Source organism: Ictalurus furcatus, chromosome 13 (assembly GCF_023375685.1).
Source record: "Ictalurus furcatus strain D&B chromosome 13, Billie_1.0, whole genome shotgun sequence".
Classification (NCBI taxonomy): domain Eukaryota; kingdom Metazoa; phylum Chordata; class Actinopteri; order Siluriformes; family Ictaluridae; genus Ictalurus; species Ictalurus furcatus.
In genome coordinates this window covers 10820909-10840360 of record NC_071267.1, presented here as the reverse complement: position 1 = coordinate 10840360, position 19452 = coordinate 10820909, and the positions used below count along the sequence as shown (strand labels likewise).

The window sequence follows — 19452 nt, the reverse complement described above, 5'->3', positions numbered from 1 at the left end:
GTATTCAGATGATTTTCTTCCTCTCTGCCAGTCAGTAGTGGCCCTTCAAGCAGCATCCCATACGTAAGGCACAGGAGGTGTAGACACAACCCCAACGGAGCAAAGCACCAAGACAAGCCAGCACAGGCCCTACGGCTAAACAACACGTGGATCCAACCTCAAAATAGCTGTCTGAACTGAAAGCACAGACTACTACCAACCAATAAAATACACACGTAAGACTGTCTGAATTAGAATAACGACAAACTAAACCAGGTTGGTGAGCAATGAAATACATATTTAGGCTTTGAATGAAGAAGATACCGTAACATAATGTTTGGACAATTTCACTGACATAAATATAATTCGAAATTGAAAGTACTATAATGCTTAAAAGTACATTATTGACTTTCATTCTGATAAACTAATCCAAATCCATAAGGAAATACATACGCCATATAACTTTCCAAATTCTAATGGATGATTATAAAGTTCTTTTTGACCATTGAACTTATATGATAACTTACCGTATGCAGATGCCAGTGCAGCATGTTCCTCTTGATGAAATGTACATGACTCTGTTGGACATTTAAGTTCCTCAAAGCCGCCAGCCATATACAGCGTGGCTCAGGGTCACTGCAGTCCACCCCCACTGGGAACTCAAAGCACCATTCCTTACCAGCTGGGGCTGGAACCCCCGACACTGAGCGTCTCATAGCCCACATCCCCGCCTAAAGTCACAACCACCACTTGACAGGATGTACAAGGGTCAGTCCTCCACTGGGGTCATGCCTAAAAACAGGTATATGCTCACTTTTCCTTGGACATGAGCATCTGCACTCAAATATAATCTCCAAAACATTCCTAAATTGCTATAGAAGAGGATCCTGTTCAGACAGAATCATGCTAGTCCTGTCACCAAAACAGACACATCTGTTTAGAAAGCATAAAATAGCCCTCAGGTCTGGATTCCCTCGATTTCCCGACTGATCAATGACTTTTTGCCATGTTCTGTTCTTTCCAGAACAACCTGAGGTATATGATCGGTGCTCTCTGATGATGATTAAGAGGTTTGTGAGCCTGTTCCTCACTTCAGACTTGACTGGTGGTCACGTAATGCAGTTATCTCTTTTGCAACCCTTGAATCTTTCCAGGCTTCAGTTTATGTGGATTTATTAATAATCAAATACTTCTCTTAATGCTGAAAAAATGTCTTGCCAAGCCTTGCTATTAACACTTCTTGTCTTACTATGCAGTGTGGAAGGTTTGACATAGTCCATTCATCATCTCGGTAGGGTCTTCAGTGGTGCTTTTCACACAGCTGTGTGTTTTCCCATCCAATTGTGTCAAACTGTACAAACTGCTAGCATCCTCTTCTGCCAAACTCGGTGGGGCCTCTTTTGCCTTTTACATCACAATCCTGTTCTTGTTTTGTTTATTTTCCATTGATGATGTCCACAGCCAGGTACTGAACCTTGAGCTGCGAGTGACCATTATAGAGGCTCCATAATGTGGAAGAACATTATACTTGTTCATGCTCCTAAAGTCTCCGTTGGTGCTCTTACCTAGTATGCAGTCAATATCCTCCTCCAGAGCTGCTCTTCCAAATCTTTCACATAACAGTAGTCCCCCTATTTGTCAAACCCGTGTGAACACTGTCATTAAAGTGACTGGTGTTTCATCCTTTTCTGCAGCCCCTCCTCTAACCCCATCCCTCTATCCGTCTGTCTACCTTTCTGCTGTGCTTGTCTTTACTGTGTTCAGCTCAGTGCAGCCTGCTGGTGGTGTGACGAGCTGCTCTTTCCATGCACTCTCTCTCTGTCTCCCTCTCCCTCTCTCTGTATCTCTGTCGACTCGTTTTAGACTCAACGACCTGGCTGTCACTGCTGGATTCCTGATAAAGTAGGAGGAACGCACCCACCGTCTGAATTTGGGACTAAGAGGAAAAAGTCAGGGTTGAAGTGTGCGTACAGTACATGTGCACTGTTTAAGCAACAGCAGTATGGAAAAAAAAAAAACCCAAAACTTTTAATCTAAATTTGTGAACGTTGCACATAGTAGCAGGTGGTGAGAGACTGAAGCTGAATCTTTTTAAATGGTCAAGAGAGAGGCTGATTGTCACACGATTCTACACAGAACAGAAAAACAGACTTCACATTGTAATGGACCAGTTTATACCCTTTTTACTCTACCCTTCTCTGTCCTGACAACGCTGTGCTATAATACATAACAATGGCAGGATTGAGGGATTACTCTAGTGGTAGCTACATAAATACACACATATATAACAAACCTAATATACTCATTTAGAGTTGAATCGAAAGAGGATGAGAAGACTAGGCAGTGAAGACAGATAATGACAGAGCCATTACACAAATATAACCACTGTGACAATGCAGTCACTGACAGAGAGGAACAATGGGACACGTGAGACCAGTCCAGTCAACACATACACAGAAACACATATCCTCACTTCACTCACAGGCTTAAATTTGGATACGGTCTAACATTCATCATAGAAAAACCTGTGGTTCCTCGTTAACATGGTGTATAAATCAAGTCCTTGTGATTAAACGTGAGGAGACAGGCGTGGGCAATTACAGTATATGACCACTGGAGGACATCAGCACACAGTACTCATCTTATTGCGCTGCTCCTTTATTACTCAGTCATTCAAGTTCTCCGCTAATAACTGAAGTTTTGTGATTTCCTGATGATTGCACAGCTCTATGCTTGAAATGCTTGGAAATGAATGTATCCTGTCTTAACTGAATGTTGCTTGGGCTAAAAGCATGTGAAGTAAAATGGTATATGCAAATCGACCAAATCATTATACACTGATTAACCTTTTCCTTAATAAGAGACAGAAGAAGAAAAAACACGATGCAAAATATATGCAGGTCTGTGTCTTTAACTATGTAATATTTAATAAACATGGGTTGTTGCTTTTATACATTATTTAAATTCAATGAAACTCAGAGAAAAGTGAAATATAATACTGTCTGTGTCAAAGGCTTTACTTACACATAGCAGTGTTATAGAACCAATTCACGAGGTTGTGTAATGTGTAGGAATAATTGGAACCTTCTGCAGGCATCCTTCACACTCTTGTGAAAATACAACATACTTTCACACACACACACACACACACACACACACACACACACATCACATACGCATGTCTGAATGGCAGGAAAAACTTATATAACCATGTTGATGCCCATGATAACCGTAAGTGGACCTGGCTCTAACATGAACACCATCATATGATCCTGCAGAAAAATAAGCGATCGGTTCAAAAAGATGAATCACTTTAAGTCACTGCTATCTTTACTAGGTTTGAGCTTCTCGTCAGAAATGCACAATGACCACACAGCTTACTTTTTGTTTTTACCTGCATAGGGTGGCTGGAATTGTTTTTTGTTTTTAAAAAAAAAAAGAAAAAAAGTTCTCACACAATGTCACTTCATCACATGTTGCGTTTAGCTTAAAGGCTTTAAAATTCCACCCACCCACCCACACACACCTTCTCTCTTAGCCGCTTCTGCTTTCAGTCTGGGTTTTTACAGACAAGCGTATACAGACAAGTTTGGTGTCATATGTACTTAAATCCGCATAGTGCCGTTTGGAGGATAAGGATAAGCATACAGTAAGGCTAAATTAAAAGAGTTAATCTTCTTCTATGTCTGTTTCACGTTCCATATTAAACACTGAGCACTGAGGTCTTTTTACATACAACTGCACTAAGATCTGTCCAGCTTGCCTATGAAGAAAAGCATCATATTTTACCTTCTGCTTTTTACAACTGAGAAGCTTATGGCATCTGTGTTCATTAATTCAGAAGAGAAAAACCAACTGAGAACTGATTTGACCTAATAGCTGGCATGCTGCACAGCACAGGAAAAGGAACAACTACTGCTTAATCATGTACAGCTTTACGATTTAACAATGGCATTTCCACTGTTTTTGCATGCATGAGTAAATGAGAGTGTCTCTTTAAAGACTTGGACATTATGTAACATTACACGCTTTACCCTTTCGGAATGCTCCTATGGTACTACCATGTAACAAACAGGTGTGAGTCATGCCACAGTATGTTACCCCAATGTACAAAGCAGCAGCAAAAAAGCGCTGCTTCTCTAGGAGAGACGGCAGAATAGCCCTGTTTCCTACACCTGAGCTCATCCTTGCTCTATCCTAGACTACATTCCTACTAATCCCACCCTTAGTGGATCATTCCATATGATCACATTCCTTTACTAACCCCTGTATGGGCTGAGAATTTAACCCTCCTGGTTTTTCAACTGGAGAAAGCACTTCTCTATCTCTCACGTCCCTTTTAAGCTCCTGTCAGTCTTCACACCAGGTCCCTTGAACATATATATATATAAAACTTCGATTCAAAACGAGAGCCTGAACAGTTGCGCCTGACCTCTCACCTCTGATCTACGTGGGACGCTGCCCCTCCCATGACACAGGAGCATGTCGCACCCCACTCTGAGCCTGGCAGAGACAGAGGCTTATTGTCATCACTGCATTTCAAAGACAAGACCAAGCTTGCCTTGTACCTCCCACTCTCAGATATGAGCAAAGACTATTCAAAAACCCACTCTCATTCCCAAGCCCTCTCTCTCTCTCTCTCTCTCTCTCTCTCTTTCTACATCACTTGCTGTTATCCCTTGTAAAGTATGCAAGTCTGGGTCAACTTAATTTGCTCCCTGTCACTCCACACACTCATTAGTAGCTCCCCTGTGAAAGGCCAGACACATTCAAAACTTTATCATAATGAGCTAAAGAACCTGTCAGCCTGACTAAAACAGGAAGCAAAACCGATGTATGACAGGAGAACTAGAAACACAGATAGACAGCTGATATAGTTTCACTTTAATGTTCTGACTGGATTTGGATTTAATTCTATGAAGATCATGACTGCACTCTGTCAGAAAGTCAATGGCTCACTTCTGATGTCTCCCCAAAGAAGCGAGTAGTTCTGTTAGGCCCATAATCTCCCTGACAGAGGGAAAGGGCATTCCTTACTGAAACTTGGGAAGCTCACTGGATTAGCGTCATTGTATCAAGAGCTTGGCGAGCCGGAGGGACTGTGTGCTACCTCTGCATGGAAACCACACACATGCACACACTATTACACACAAATCACACACAAGGCCAAGAGGTCAAGTTAATTATTGAAAAAAGTCTGCAACGTACACAGAGATAACCGGCAACTCAAGGCCTCAATCCCATGGGAGAAAACTCGGCCTTCTAAACTGAATGTCAGTCGCTTCACACCTATTGTCATACAAACCAAATCTGGTTCCTGCCTTATGGCTAAATGCTCTGCAGTGCAGATGTCATTCAACTCGAGACATCAACAAAGATTACATAATAACCATTAGAATGTAATGCTAAATCAGGAAGGATATGTAGGGTGAGCTGTAGTCAGACGCTGCTGTGGCATGCTGTTCTCACTCCCTTTCACTACATTAAACAAGAGTCCAGGGACAAATCCTTGCTTTTAATTTCAAAGGATTGGTGTGTACTGTTGCTATTAACTGAATCATGAACGTAAAAGAGAAAAGAGTGCACTAAGCACAAGGTCATTCCCAGTTTATTCAAGGATGTTTCCAGCCAGGTAGTTACTCTGTCTACATAAGCAATGCCCTTCATCTATTCTTCAATTACACATTATGGTTAACCCTCCTTCTCTCTCTTTAATATAATCTTTTTAATAAGTCACTTATAATAAGTCCAAATGGATGTTTAAAATCATCTGAGTAAGTGTCAATGTAAAAAAATAAAATAAAAAAAAAACACAAATAAATAATGTTTTTCTTCAAATATAGGCTATATTGAGGTCTACATCAGTCACATGTATGAAGTATTACTTCACTTAGGTGAATGCTAGATCTCAGGACATTCCTTTGAGCAATACAGAAGCAAAGGAAACAACAGGTAGCACATATTTACCTTTTGCTTCAGCAAGTGCCTAAGATGGACCATATAATGATGCACAAACATGTATCGGTACACAAAAGCACATGAAGGGAATTAAAAAGGAAGTCTGAGTTTAAGCCTAGCTCCGAAGTGTTCCACACTCAGAACAGTCCTGGGCCCTGAACTATTGTAAAATACACTTAGAGCAATCTCAGCAAAGCCAATAAAAGCAGCTGTCTAATGACACTGGGCTGAACTGCAACAAAGCTCTAACCACAGCTCTGCTAAAGAGAGTAGGGTTGCGGTCAGGATACAGCCTTCCCATGCCTCTGAAGTAAACTTGCAGGGTCACGCCCACGTGAGTAAAAGTGTTCCTAATCCACAAAAGAGAAAGACAGTAAAAAACAAATAATCTAGGGTGCATCTGTGAAGTCTAACACTGTTTTGTATTCACACAATAACATTTGGCACTTTGTAACTTAGAATCAGCATTTTAAAAAAAAACCCCAGACTTGCTTATAAGTAAAAATGTGTTTTAAAAAAAGTGATAGTCTAAAATTGTGAAAAAGAACAACAGACTAGGTTACACCCTCCTGGTTATCTTGTCATATATTCCATAGTGCTTTATTACTCGGACTGTTGCAATACACCATCCCACATGTGGTGGGCTTGTAAGGGGAGTTCCAGTGCCTAGTGCCTAGTGCCTACGTTTTGAAGTATGGAAAGGATGCAGCTGGCTGCAGCAAGAGTAAGCACCACTGTATAGTACAGAACAATAAGCATTGACACATATCTCCACCTCCTCCACTATGGGGGCTTCAGCGATGGCCACAATGTCCCTTCTGTCTGCCTCTGTAGCCCAACATATGCAAATACACACCACCTTTCTCTTTCACTCTAACTTTTAATGTAGATTATTGGCACAGCTTTTAGCTACAGTTAACATGCCTCTACTCATACAAACAGAATATATTTAAGATATGCAGACAGGGTTTTATATATATATATATATATATATATATATATATATATATATATATATATATATATATATATAAATGTTTGCTTGTTTTGGTTATGGTCATTTAGTATGATTATGTTTATGGTCAACTTCAAAAGGTCTGAGGTGTGTCACGTGACAGAACCACAACACAGTGTTACAAAGGAAAACAACAACAAAGAACTATATTACATGGACAGGCACTCAGGGGCAACACTGTGTTAGAACAGTATTTATTTATTTATTTATTTATTTATTTAGAACTACTGGTAGGTTAAATTTGAAAGTTGATATGAAGAACTTACTTCACTTTGAGAGACTGGTGGTATTCCAACAAGGCAGAAGGCAACTCCATTCATGACATTTGTCGGAGGCTGAAACGTTCAGCACAGACTTCACAAATGGTTCAACTGGCAATACTTTCCGGCTGAGCAGAAATATAATACACATACAATAATATTTTGTGTTATCTGCTACGGCAACGGACTCAATATTCATCCCGTTTTCTCTCGACTGACTGACCGTTATCCTAAATATTAACGCACCAGCTCTCGTGAACTCCACAGGAACAAACATCCCGCCCTCCACATCCCTCGCTGGAGGAGGCGTGGTCATTTAAAGAGCGACAGCTTGTGTCAGCCAATCAGCGCTCTGTACTATATGTTCGCGCGTGCGGAAGGGCGGGGTCTGTGTTAGTCGCGGGGCCCCTGGGGCAGGTGCAAGAGTCCGGGAACACATTTACACAACACGGAGCGTGTTATTATTGTAGGCTATTTCTGAATGGAACACTTCCCAAAATAGCAATTTTTTGGAAAAACAGACATTCCCAAAGCTATTCTGAGCTATAAAAAAAGATACACAGTGCATAGAGGACTGAAAGATTACGATGAGAGCAGATGGTGCAATCTCAGAAAAAAAGGGTACTTTTACTTGTCTCCAGGATGGTACCATCAAGTGTACACCTTTTATTGGTTTGTTTTTGTTTGTTTGTTTGTTTGTTTGTTTGTAACCTGGAAAGATGCATACAGTGGATCTTTAAAGCTTTACTTGAAAAGGTAATTACAGTCCAATTACATACCTTGCATTTTTTTTTAATAGTACACTATATCCACATTTCCAGGTGATAGATATATCTTAAAGGCATAAAAGATAAGGGTACCACCCCAGCAACAAGGAAATGGAATTTAGTACCATTTTTTTTCGTGTGTAAATGGAGGAACTCCTATATTAGCAATGCTAAAACACAACAACAACAAAAAAGAAAGTGAAATACAAACAGCTATGTGCACCTTTTTATGTGTTGTGCTCATTTTAACTACCAAAACAGAAGCCCCAAGCAAGCCAGTAATCTGTTTTAGGAGTTGAACTGGGACTGAAAAGGGCCCAATAAAATTTGAAGATGCAAATCTATGTGCATTGACTCTAAATATCCATTTCAGTGGCCTTTCAATCAGGCACAATTTACCAGTTGCTGCTGGAGCTCACTAAAACAGCAGGTGGGCATTGTGCACAAATGAATAATACAGTGCCCATGACCTGCTGATTAACCCCCCCACACACACACTTACACACACATGCACGCATACACACACACACACACACGCCTTTTATGCAGAATGTTGGCTCTTTTATACACAAGCACTGAATAGTTCACAACCGCACAAACGCAGAAATGTCCCAAAGACACAAATACACATTCCATTAGATTTCTATAGACCCCAGAGAACCAGGCAAAAACTCCTAAATGTTTCTTTCACACTTTCACTTGTTTTTTTGTTGGTATTGTTTTTTTTTAAATAGATTGTTTAGACCTTGTGGTATACCATCCATTTACCATGCCTCTTATACTACACAGGGCTGCGGGGGAACCTGGGGCCAATCCTAGGGAACTCAGGGTACAGGGTTCCAACCCATCGCAGGACACAATCACACAAACCAGACAATTTGGAAATGCCATTCAGCCTACAACATAGGAGTGGGGAGGAAACCGGAGTACCTTGAGGAAACCCCCTTACCCATGCAGGGCAGAGGCAGGATTCGAACCCCCAACCCCGGAGGTGCGAAGCAAACAAGCTGACCACTAAGGCACTGTGCCTCCTGATCCGGTAGCAATTAAATATTAAGGATTACAAAATGTAAACACATATAATTCCTTTATTACATTCTACAACAAAACACACACACACACAAATATTTTATGTGCTGGTTCTGAGGTCAATTGCACATTTGTAAAAATGTTTAAAAATAAACAAATAAATAAAAGTCAAGGTTAAATGGATAAACAGACAAAGAGGAAGTGAAGGAGATTCCTCGTCCTATCTGCGTGACTATGTGCCAGCCACTTCCGCTCTTTTGACCACAGCAGTGTCATTGTAGCCTGAGGCTGGAAGATACTGTTCAGTGAAGCGACACACCATTTTGAAGTTTACATTAGGTGACATCCTCCCAAGGGTAAAAGGCACAAACACATAGTAATCTATTACATAATAAATTCTGCATGCAATGACATCAGAGAAACAGAGGGGATTTAAAAATGTTAATGCTTCACAAACTCACTCACTCACACATACAGTACACTCATGACGCAAAGAAATGTCAGAAATACACAAAACTCTTAATGACAAAGGGACACTTTGTATTAGACGGTTGATAAGTTTATCAACGTGGTATAAAAAGCTTGTTTTTTTAGAAGAGGTTACAGACTAAGGGGAAAGAATAGAATGAAAAGTACATTAGATCCTGACCCTGGTCCCTATGGTTCTACAAGAACCCAAAAAGGCTCAAAGATGATATTTATTTAATTTACAGTAGTTAAAGTAGTTAAAGTGTTTAACATATGTGTACAGTAGACCTAAATATGAGTAAAAGTTTAATGTTGGGGCTTGAGTCTCAGCTTAAAGCTGGAGATATTTTGAACTTTTTATATTTTCATCTTACCCATGTCTCATGTGTTGTGTCAAATACTATCGCCAGAACATCAGTCAAAGGAGCACTACACACTGTATTACGCTGTATAATTGCATGGGTGGACCCTCTTAAAATCTGTAAGAATTATCTTAACACCCCTTCATCCCACAAGGGTGGGTTTAGTCTAGACAGAGTTAAAAAGTGATGGGGGGGGGGGGGGGGTGTTAGAGGGACGGCGAAGCATTGCAGTGAAGGAATGGAAGAAGGGTGTGGATGGTGTGAGAGAGGTTTTCTAGGATGTCACATGCCACAGAGCCTAATCCAGTCCCTGACAAGAGTCTCATTCCAGGCCCACCATGTAACATATTTATCATTAGTCTAGGATGATGTTACAGCTTAAGGGCTGATTTGTGACCTGAGGCAAGTAATCAAGTCACTTATGTTAATTTGCACATAGAAAAGAAAAGGTCCACATTATTGTGCATTACAGAGTTTTCTTTGCCTTATTGCATATTCAGATATACTCGTTTCCATAAAACCTCTAACTTGTGAAACAGCACAAGATTCTTAAGTTTATTTACTGAGAGTCACTTCTGAATTTAAAGGTGTATTGTTTAAGATTAGTCTTTTTTTCCCCAAGATTAGGTCACTAACATGGGTTGGGTTGGTTTGACAGTTGCTTCGCCTCAGGATCTACAGCAGTCCATAGAGTATAATGTTTATATTGATTACAGAGGTAGATGTTAACCGGCTATGGCATTATTGCCTGTCGCACCTCCTCAGGTGCCCGTAGGATTACCGCTCTTCCTTTACCCTTGCCACCATGCCTAACTAAGGCTGCAACAAGTCCCACTGTCACCGTTAATGCATGCTCAGTGCCACTGGTTCCATATGGTTTCCTCCTGTTATAACTAATACCACTCAGGCATACTTGCTTAATACAAACAGAGCCATACAGACCTCCCCAGTGATTAAGGCTGTGACAAGCCCCAATGACAGGAGGTGCATCCAAACACAAATAAGCATTCCGGACCGGAAATTTCCAAGCAGGTGTTCTCAGCGACTTAATACTCTTTTGCTAAGTCCAAGGCTTAATGCATTGCTTTTTAAAAAATCATATTCAATATATCTTCCAGGTCATTTATACAAGTAATGAAATTTTTTAAAAAATCTTCTATTGCACCTTTAACTTGATTTAGTCATTTCATTGTTGCCATGTTGGTTGTAATCATTGGATTTTATAGGTGATTAAAATCATGTACGATTACATTCAAAGTCAAATCATGTCGATGTTATTGCTGTGCAAGAGAAGAGGAACATCTGCCCTGTTCAGGACAGTGAGTACGCGTCCATCTGTCTATTTACAGAGCGCCGGGGATATGCTCCTAAATATATAATCACAAATCCTGTCAGCATGCCAGTCATGTAGGCGCACCATCACACTCTGACCAGAAGAGGGCGCCAGAAAATACGCACATTTCATAAATACTTTAAAAACAGTCAGTGAAGTGTTACTACTGTGTTACTGTTTACTATGTTCACACGCAAACTACATATGTGCATCTTCTGCCCCGATGTTACAGAACTACGAATTAAGCAAATGTTGGTGTGTAGGTGTGTGTGTGTGTGTGTGTGTGTTACATAGTTAAGTGTCTTTCAGCCAATGCCAAGCCCAGCCAACATGTGAGTTAGCTCTCATTTCCCTTGCACAGAGAAAAGAAGGAATTGTGCTGGAATCAGACAACCACAGAATCTCTCAGATTGCTCATACTACACTCTTATTACACGCCACATACTCTGACACACTGGGTTGACTTGTGTCAAGGGGGTTGTGGGAAGGTTGATAGAAAAGCTTTCTTGCACTGATTGGTTGGTTGTTCGTGGTACATAATTTTTTCTTCTCATTTTAAAGAACGAATTTTTCAAATAATGTATAATATTCCTTAATTAAATACACTGACTGCATAATCCATATGATTACATTAACAAGTTCTGGTTTGGTGTCTGATCAGAAGTTCCCTGGGCTCTGATACTCTTTTCTTCTGAGCCCATGCAGTGATTTCCATTACAGAATCATGCCTGATTTTAACGCAGTGCCACCTGAGGGCCCGAAGATCACGGGCATGCAATATTGATTTTCACCCTTGTCCCTTGCACACAGAGATTTCTCCAGATTCTCGGAATCTTTTGATTATATTATGTACTGTAGATGATGGGATATTCAAAGTCTTTGCAATTTTATGTTGAGGAGCATTATTCGGAAATTGTTCCACAAATTGTAGACGCAGTTTTTCACAAATTGGTGAACCTCTGCCTGTCTTTATTTCTGAAAGACTCTGCTTCTCTAAGATACTCTTTTTATACCCAATCATGTTACTGACCTGTTGCCAGTTAACCTCCAGCTGTTTCTTTTTAATAACACTTACTTTTCCAGCCTTTTGTTGCTCCGTCCCAACATTGTAAGACGTATTATGGCCACCAAATTAAAAATGACCTTTTTTTTCCTTAAAATGGTGCATTTACTCAGATTAAACATTTGATATGTTTTCTATGTTCTATTGTGAATAACATCTGGATTTATGATATTTGCAAATCATTATTTACATTTTACACAGCATCGCAACTTTTTTTGGAATTGGGGTTGTACTTGGAAGAAGAACAGATACATTGCAGAACAGTAAAATTCTGTTTCTCGCATATCCCTGCTGGGGTGAGAGTACAGAGTCTGCAGCCCTGGAGCAGAGAGGGTTAAGGGCCTTGCACAAGAGCCCAACAGTGGCAGCTTGGCAGTGCTAGGGCTTTAACCTCGACCTCCTGATCAGTAACCCAGAGCCTTAACCATTGAGCCTCCACTGCCCAAAAGAGCTTGTAGCACCTGGTATTCCCAGGCAGTCTCTCATCCAAGAACCAACCAGGCCTGACTCGGCTTAGCTTCTGAAATCAAACGAGCTCAGGCATTCTCAGAATGGTAATGCCCAGAAGCAAGATATAGCATTACATATATATCTTCAGCCTGCCATGATACCATAGATGAATGTATTCAATTTTTAGGAAAAATGTGCAGCATGCAGTTTCTACTTCTGCTAATCTCTTCATACAGCAGAGAATAACAACGAGGCCAAGGAATGTATAACACTCTTATCTGTTCAATGGCATAATTCATGAGTTATAACTTTTCAAATGAATAGTAATAATTCAAAGCCGCATAGCATAAGAGTATGGGCGTGCTTATGTGAGTTGTGTAAACATATCGGTGTAAGAGCGCACGCAGATTCCTGTTCACCCCCACAGACCCGCAATGGTTATGCAACAGCTTTAATCTTACATCCTTAAGCTGCCCATACCTTCCATTATTCCCTGCTTCTACCATCTACCCCATTTATTCTACATTAGATCTAAACGCAAACACATAGAAGTCCACAGTAATCCAACTGCCCAACCCTCAGCCCCGCTTTTCCCTCCAGCGTATCTGGAAAAGGGTAAAAAAAAAAAAAAAAACACAATCTACTGTGCCATGTTTATATCCTGGAAACAGCTTGCTTTGTTTTCTCGGAGGCTCTGATTATTTTGAAGGGTGTGAGACTGACGCCCAGCTATCTCGTTTTCTTTTGTAATTCCAAAGAATCAAAGACTTTCGTCCACCTTGTTTTCTCATTTCCTTCAATCCATAACAAGTCTTTCCCCTCATAATCCTTACTGAATAGTAATACTGAACACTAGACTTCATCTGCTATGAAAGACTAGACACCCAAATATTGTGCTTTTTTTCCATCCAAATCCACATTTAGCAGGCATAAACCATGAGCATGATAAAAGCTTTGACAGTAAGGTTCTACCAGGGTGACAGGTTGTTTGTTTTGATGCAGAAAAACAGTCACACCCTTCATAGACCTAGCAACACCAGAAGCTCTCTGAAGACTGGACACATGGCAGAGACTCTGGTTTAGACTCATGAGCTGAATTCCATTAAGTCATTTGACTAGGGTTAAGGCATTGCAGAGATGTGTGTTTGACTGACCAACCACTCTTAGGGTAAGAATAAAACACAAACAAACAAAACATTCCTGTGGATATAAATACACAGACGCACCTCACCCCCTCAGAACTCAGAGATGCCAAGGCCAAGAGGAAAGTACCATGAGTGGCCCATGAGATGATCACGTCCTAAAAAAATGAACTTTAGTAATTGACTCAGCAATGAACACTGAATTGAACTACACGTCGACCAGTCCCAATAAACAGTCTGACTCTTTTGTCCTGCAAACACAAGAACACCACTATTTGTCTTTCTATTGCATTTATTTAGACATGTGTGTGTGTATATGTGTGAAGGAGAGACAGAGAAAGTTAAGAAATACATAGAGACAGCTGTGCACCAAAATGAGACCCAGTATTTCCCAGCTTTCACTTGCCATTTGTTGATCCGTCAATCACACATGAGACAGTTAAGCAGTGTGTAGGCTCGAGCAGCGCTGAAGCTCCATTATCGTTCTATTAGGGCTAAGTAACTGAAACTAAATGGAACTGGAACAGAGCAAATGTTTTTGAAACAACCTCATTTTAGTTTCAGAGTCCAGCCTGCAGCATAATACACAGAGATCATTACAGCGAATAAGCAAACAGAGGGCACGCTACTTTGGAAAGCACTTTGTATGGGCAAAGAAAGCTTCTATTTAGAAACCTATTCATACAACCCTGAACACAGGAATCTGAAACAGCGCTACTCAGATGCATATGAGGCAAGCCTGCATTGTTGTGAGACTTGGATACAAAGTCTTGTGTCTGCGGTTTGAGTGACAAAAGTGTGGTATTGGAAAGCGGCACAGAAGCTCCTTTAACTCGGTGTAATGGTGTGTTCTGCCTATGGGAAAAAGACCAGGGAACGAGAGCAGAGAAAAGAGGGTGCGCCTACCCAGATCGGAGGTCTGGGTGTGTCGAGCGACACACACATCTTTTATTGGATTATAGGAAGAGGGAGCCCATTGCCCCAGTCATGTCCAAGATCGTTTATTGTAAGAAGAGAGACAGAAAGAAACATCCAATTTATGGTGAGAGAGAGACAGAGAGAGAGAGAGAGAGAGAGAGAGAGAGAGAGAGAGAGAGATAATTGGCACAACAGAAGATCTGAGAGACAGGATAAGATAGATTAGACCCTTAGGGCAGAGAGGACCAAACTACACATAATGACTCAGCCTTCATCTCTCATACGCATGTATACATAAACACACACTTATACTCACTGCTCACATAATTGCCCTGTTTCTGCACTTAAGTGCATTGTGACTGATGTCTTTTCTTTTCACCCTGAAGTCTTTCCACTCTATCTTGCTCTCTCTTCCATTTCCTATCCACTCTTGTTCTTTACAGCTAACTTTACTTTGACTGGCATCTTTTTTTGCTCTCTCAGTTCCTAAATTCTATCAGACCATATATAACGTCACAGATATCTCACGCACGGACAGAAAATGTATATAAGTTACATAGGCAAATAGAAAATAAAAAATATTTTTTTAAAACATACAGTCCACTAGCATCATGTAAAAGAATTTCATGAAGTAGAAAGGACTTGTCATGTGGTGGGTTCCTCATCACACTGACCTAAATCCCTTATCACTCTCACAGCTAAAAACATCCACATCATTTGATAGATTTTGCCAATGTACCACTTATACCACTTATATAACCTAAATTAAAATACAATTGATGACAATCTGTTCAGGAATTCAGCAGTTCCCAGTGACCATAAACACTGTTCACACCACATGCTAACAACAGGAACACAAAAAGAGGTGGGACCACGCTCAGTGAGCCAAGTTTCCCCAAAGCATCCTTGACCGCAGCACTAATGAAGTTACAACAATCAGGTTGTTTTTTTTCTCCGCATTCACGGCCACTGAGGAAGTTCCTGTCCTGTAGGCGCTGGCGTGGCTTTACCTTAGAAAGTCTTGAGTTACCGTAACAACTACTGAATCATTATGGCTGTGCTAGTTTATGACACATGAGATATTTTTTACATTAGTAGGAAATGAGATTGCTGGGAAATGCATATGTCTAAAAGAGACACACCCATATGTCTATAAACACACAGTCCCATGCATACAGTCCCATTCATCGGTTGCTTTGTACACTTGGAAACCATCAATCCATATATTAACTATTTGCTCTTCTTTACACTCACACAAATATTTAGCAAAGCAAAGAGACCAAACACAGTCAGTTGGCATTGTGTAGTAATTCTCCCCCCTTCACAGCTGAAAACACACTGTTGCTCCAGTGACAGCTAGCAGGGCTCACCGGTACGCCTCTGGAGGGCACGACTATTAAAGCTGCACCTTCAGTGAGTGATATTGCTTTACATGTTTACAACATGTGTGTGAGTGTGTGCAAACGTGTATATATGTATAAAGTAACCTCCACCCTCCTCTGCCAAACCTCCTCACCTGGGCCATTTCTTCAGTGAGCTTGTTGAAGCTTCCTAGATGCTGGCATGGCAGTGATCCTCGGCTGTTCTCTTCACACACGAGCTCCAGGTCAGGACAGACACTTTCATGTTGTGCACCTTTCCAAAAGCACCATGCTCTCCTGTCACCGTTCCTATATCTGTCTTCCTCCAGCAGCAAAGTCAACGATGTCAGGAGCGCTGTACAGATCTTCCCTCTTCCTCTCCCTCAGATGTCTCTCCTTCTCTATCACTTGTTCATTCAGATGACAGGAGAAGAGGTTTGTGAGTGATCCTCCTTTCCTTCCGTGAGGTCACAGGGAAGCGTAAATGACCGTGCTGCTCTTTCACACACTCCTCTTACTCATTTGCTTGCTCACTCTCACTAAGCTGGTTTCATCTCTGTGCCTCAGCTCAACACTCCCTTCCCTCCCTCGCTTGCTTCCCCTCCTCCCCCACCCTTAGCACCCCTCCCCCCACCCTCAGCACCCCTCCCCCTGCCTCCCTCCCTTCCTCTGATGGTACAGTACACACACACACACACACACACACACACAATATTACCATCCTGAGAGAGGGGTATCAGAGGGAGAATGAGAGGATGTGTCATGTGACCCAACAGCAAGGAGTGTATTGGACCCTTCAGCAGTCGTCACGCCCATGCCTCCATAGATGGAGAAAGCGGTCACCGTTGACAACCACTACTACTGATCCTGTTGGTATTATGGAGCCATATGGCTCCTAGTTGTGCATCCAGCCCATCCTGTGGTTACAAGGAGTATGGGTAATGCAGTTTTCAGAACATCTCTTGGTTTGCCAAAGGAAAAATAGATTATTAATTAAAAAAAAACAAAAATGCACTGACTGCATCTACATGTACATACAACTCTCCTCTCACTCACTCATTTATTCCCTTATTCTCCATCTCACACACACATTCTGAGGCGCTCAGGACATCCTCTGGCGTTTCCTTCGAGCTCTATGACGGGAAACTCCCAGTCCTCAACAACAGGAAGCTTGCTCCTGCTGTGGCCCCATATTTCCCCTTCACCAACATCTCTCTGCCTTAAGAAAGCTTTAAATTGCCAGAGCAACACCTCTCAAATGCTAAACCATATTTATGTTCACATTAAGCCTCATTCATTGACAGCATACTTACTTGGGTTTTTTTTTTCTTAGACACTGAACACAGAATTAGGTTAGTGCTGGGATCATCCTGGTCATGTTACTAAATGAAGAAAATGGAGCAGAAATGGGTGTAATCTCTGTGTTCTCATACACACAGGAATAATTTTGCAACACACCGACCACAAGGCTTGATAAGATGGTGACATCTACTGGTCACTTAGGCTGCTTGCAGCAGTGTTGCCAGATTGGGCAGTTTCTATCCCAATTGAGCTGCTGGGAAAAGCTTTAGCCTCATAACATGGTTTAGATATTATTTAATTAGGGCAATTTATAGACATTTTTTCATAATCTAACTGTAATAACCATTGTACTTTTTTTGTCCTTGACTGAGACCTATGCTGCACTGATGATGATGATGATGATGATGACAGCTGGGAGGAAACCAGAATGATGTATTTTTAATGTCTGCAGATCATTCTTTCTGAGATAAATTACACCTATCACTGTCTGACATAAATGTGCAGCAGATGTCAGTACATTAGGGTACACTAAGTACAGTTGTAATACTTTTATGCTTTGTTACAGATTATTTTTTTTCTGCTTAATGTACTTTTTATCTGCTAATCAGCAAAATCAGGCTCAAACATTGCCACTCTCTCATGCACGTTTTTGACCATGAGCATGTAAGGACAATTGACCGGTCAAATGTTCTCAAAGCTCAATAATAAATATAATAACTTTGCTAATGATGGGAATAATTTCCACCACTGTAACAAAATAAAAAATCACAGATGCTATGACGCTATGCTTCATGGACCCCTGTAGTTCCCTAGCCCCACTTTGAGAACCACTGCTATAAAGTATATAGTATAGTATTAGACAATAGCAATACCTGAAGTGAAATGTAACTACTTGTGATTCCTTGCACCAAAATGGTATCCTAACATGTATGAAATGTATCATTTTTTTGTCAACAAATCAACTATTCTAAAAATATATGTTTAATCTTCAGAAATAAGGAAACATTTATTTTTAAAAAAAAAAATCAACATAGAACGAAAACGGATAAATGAACCCCAAACAGACTTTTTGCTGATATATTATGTAGTGTTATATATTAGGTAATGACCCCATCCAGGGTGTCCCCCATCTGGGATAGGCTCCAGGCTCCCTGCAATCCTGTAGGATAAGTGGTTTGGAAAATGGTTGGATGGATATATTAGATAATGCATTTGAAATTTCAATATGTCGATATTAAGTATGGGTGACACGGTGGTGCAGCGGGTAATGCTGTCACCTCATAGCTCCAGCATCCACAGCTTGGGTTACTGTCTGCATGGGTTTCCTCCCACCTCCCAAAAACATCAGTAGGTGGGCTGGCTACTCTTACATTGACCCTAGAGGTGAATGCCTGGGTGTGTACGTCGTGCCTTGTTTCGGAGTGGCATCCCATCATGCCTTGTATTCTCAGGATAATGATCCACCTCATCCCTGAGAAAGATCAAGCAGTTACTGAAAATGCATGACAGCGTGAAACCAAAGATGCACAACAGCAATACAAAACAAAAAACAGGTAGGCTGATTTTATATACCATTATGTATTTGTAGTACAGGTAGGGTTCATGAAATTAGAACATGACCTGATTTAAATGAGCTTGATTTGTGTTAAGACATATCCGCTACCTGGTGAGCCAATTTGTTTCAATATGTTTAGTCAGTATTAGCCATGTTGAAACAAATAATACAAACCATCACAGAAATTCTAAGTGTTTCCACTATAAATACCATTACAAACCATCAGCTAAACTTTAAAACTATTATCTTTATTGGTTCTTAATTGTATCCACTAGACATTAGACCAATAGAAGGCATCAAATTACCAGTAAAGACCCAAATGCTATGAGGGTTCCTATTGGGGGGTTTTTTCAGCATGGCGTTTACTGTTGTCTTCTGTAGGAAATGCATGGTGAATAGGCTATGTGGCTTAAACCCACTTCTAAATTCAATTGTACACTTTGAAAGGTTTAGATTTACTTTACAATATTTACATTCCATGGGGGCAGAG

General features: G+C 40.8%; 1 protein-coding gene across 3 annotated transcripts in view; it reads right to left on the bottom strand.

Annotated features, from left to right (window-relative positions):
* The window catches only part of arhgap23b (Rho GTPase activating protein 23b), a 38366-nt gene extending 21674 nt beyond the window's left edge, over positions 1 to 16692 (bottom strand). Inside the window, exon 1 of one of the 3 annotated variants that reach the window (XM_053639005.1) lies at positions 16261 to 16692. In XM_053639005.1, coding sequence (XP_053494980.1) covers positions 16261 to 16269 — 9 coding nt within the window. In that variant the 5' untranslated portion in view covers positions 16270 to 16692. Of the gene's footprint in view, positions 1 to 506; positions 3267 to 7218; positions 7625 to 16260 lie in introns of those variants that run through there. The other 2 variants (XM_053639004.1, XM_053639003.1) reach the window with 2 other exon arrangements.
* Positions 16693 to 19452: the final 2760 nt, after the last annotated feature.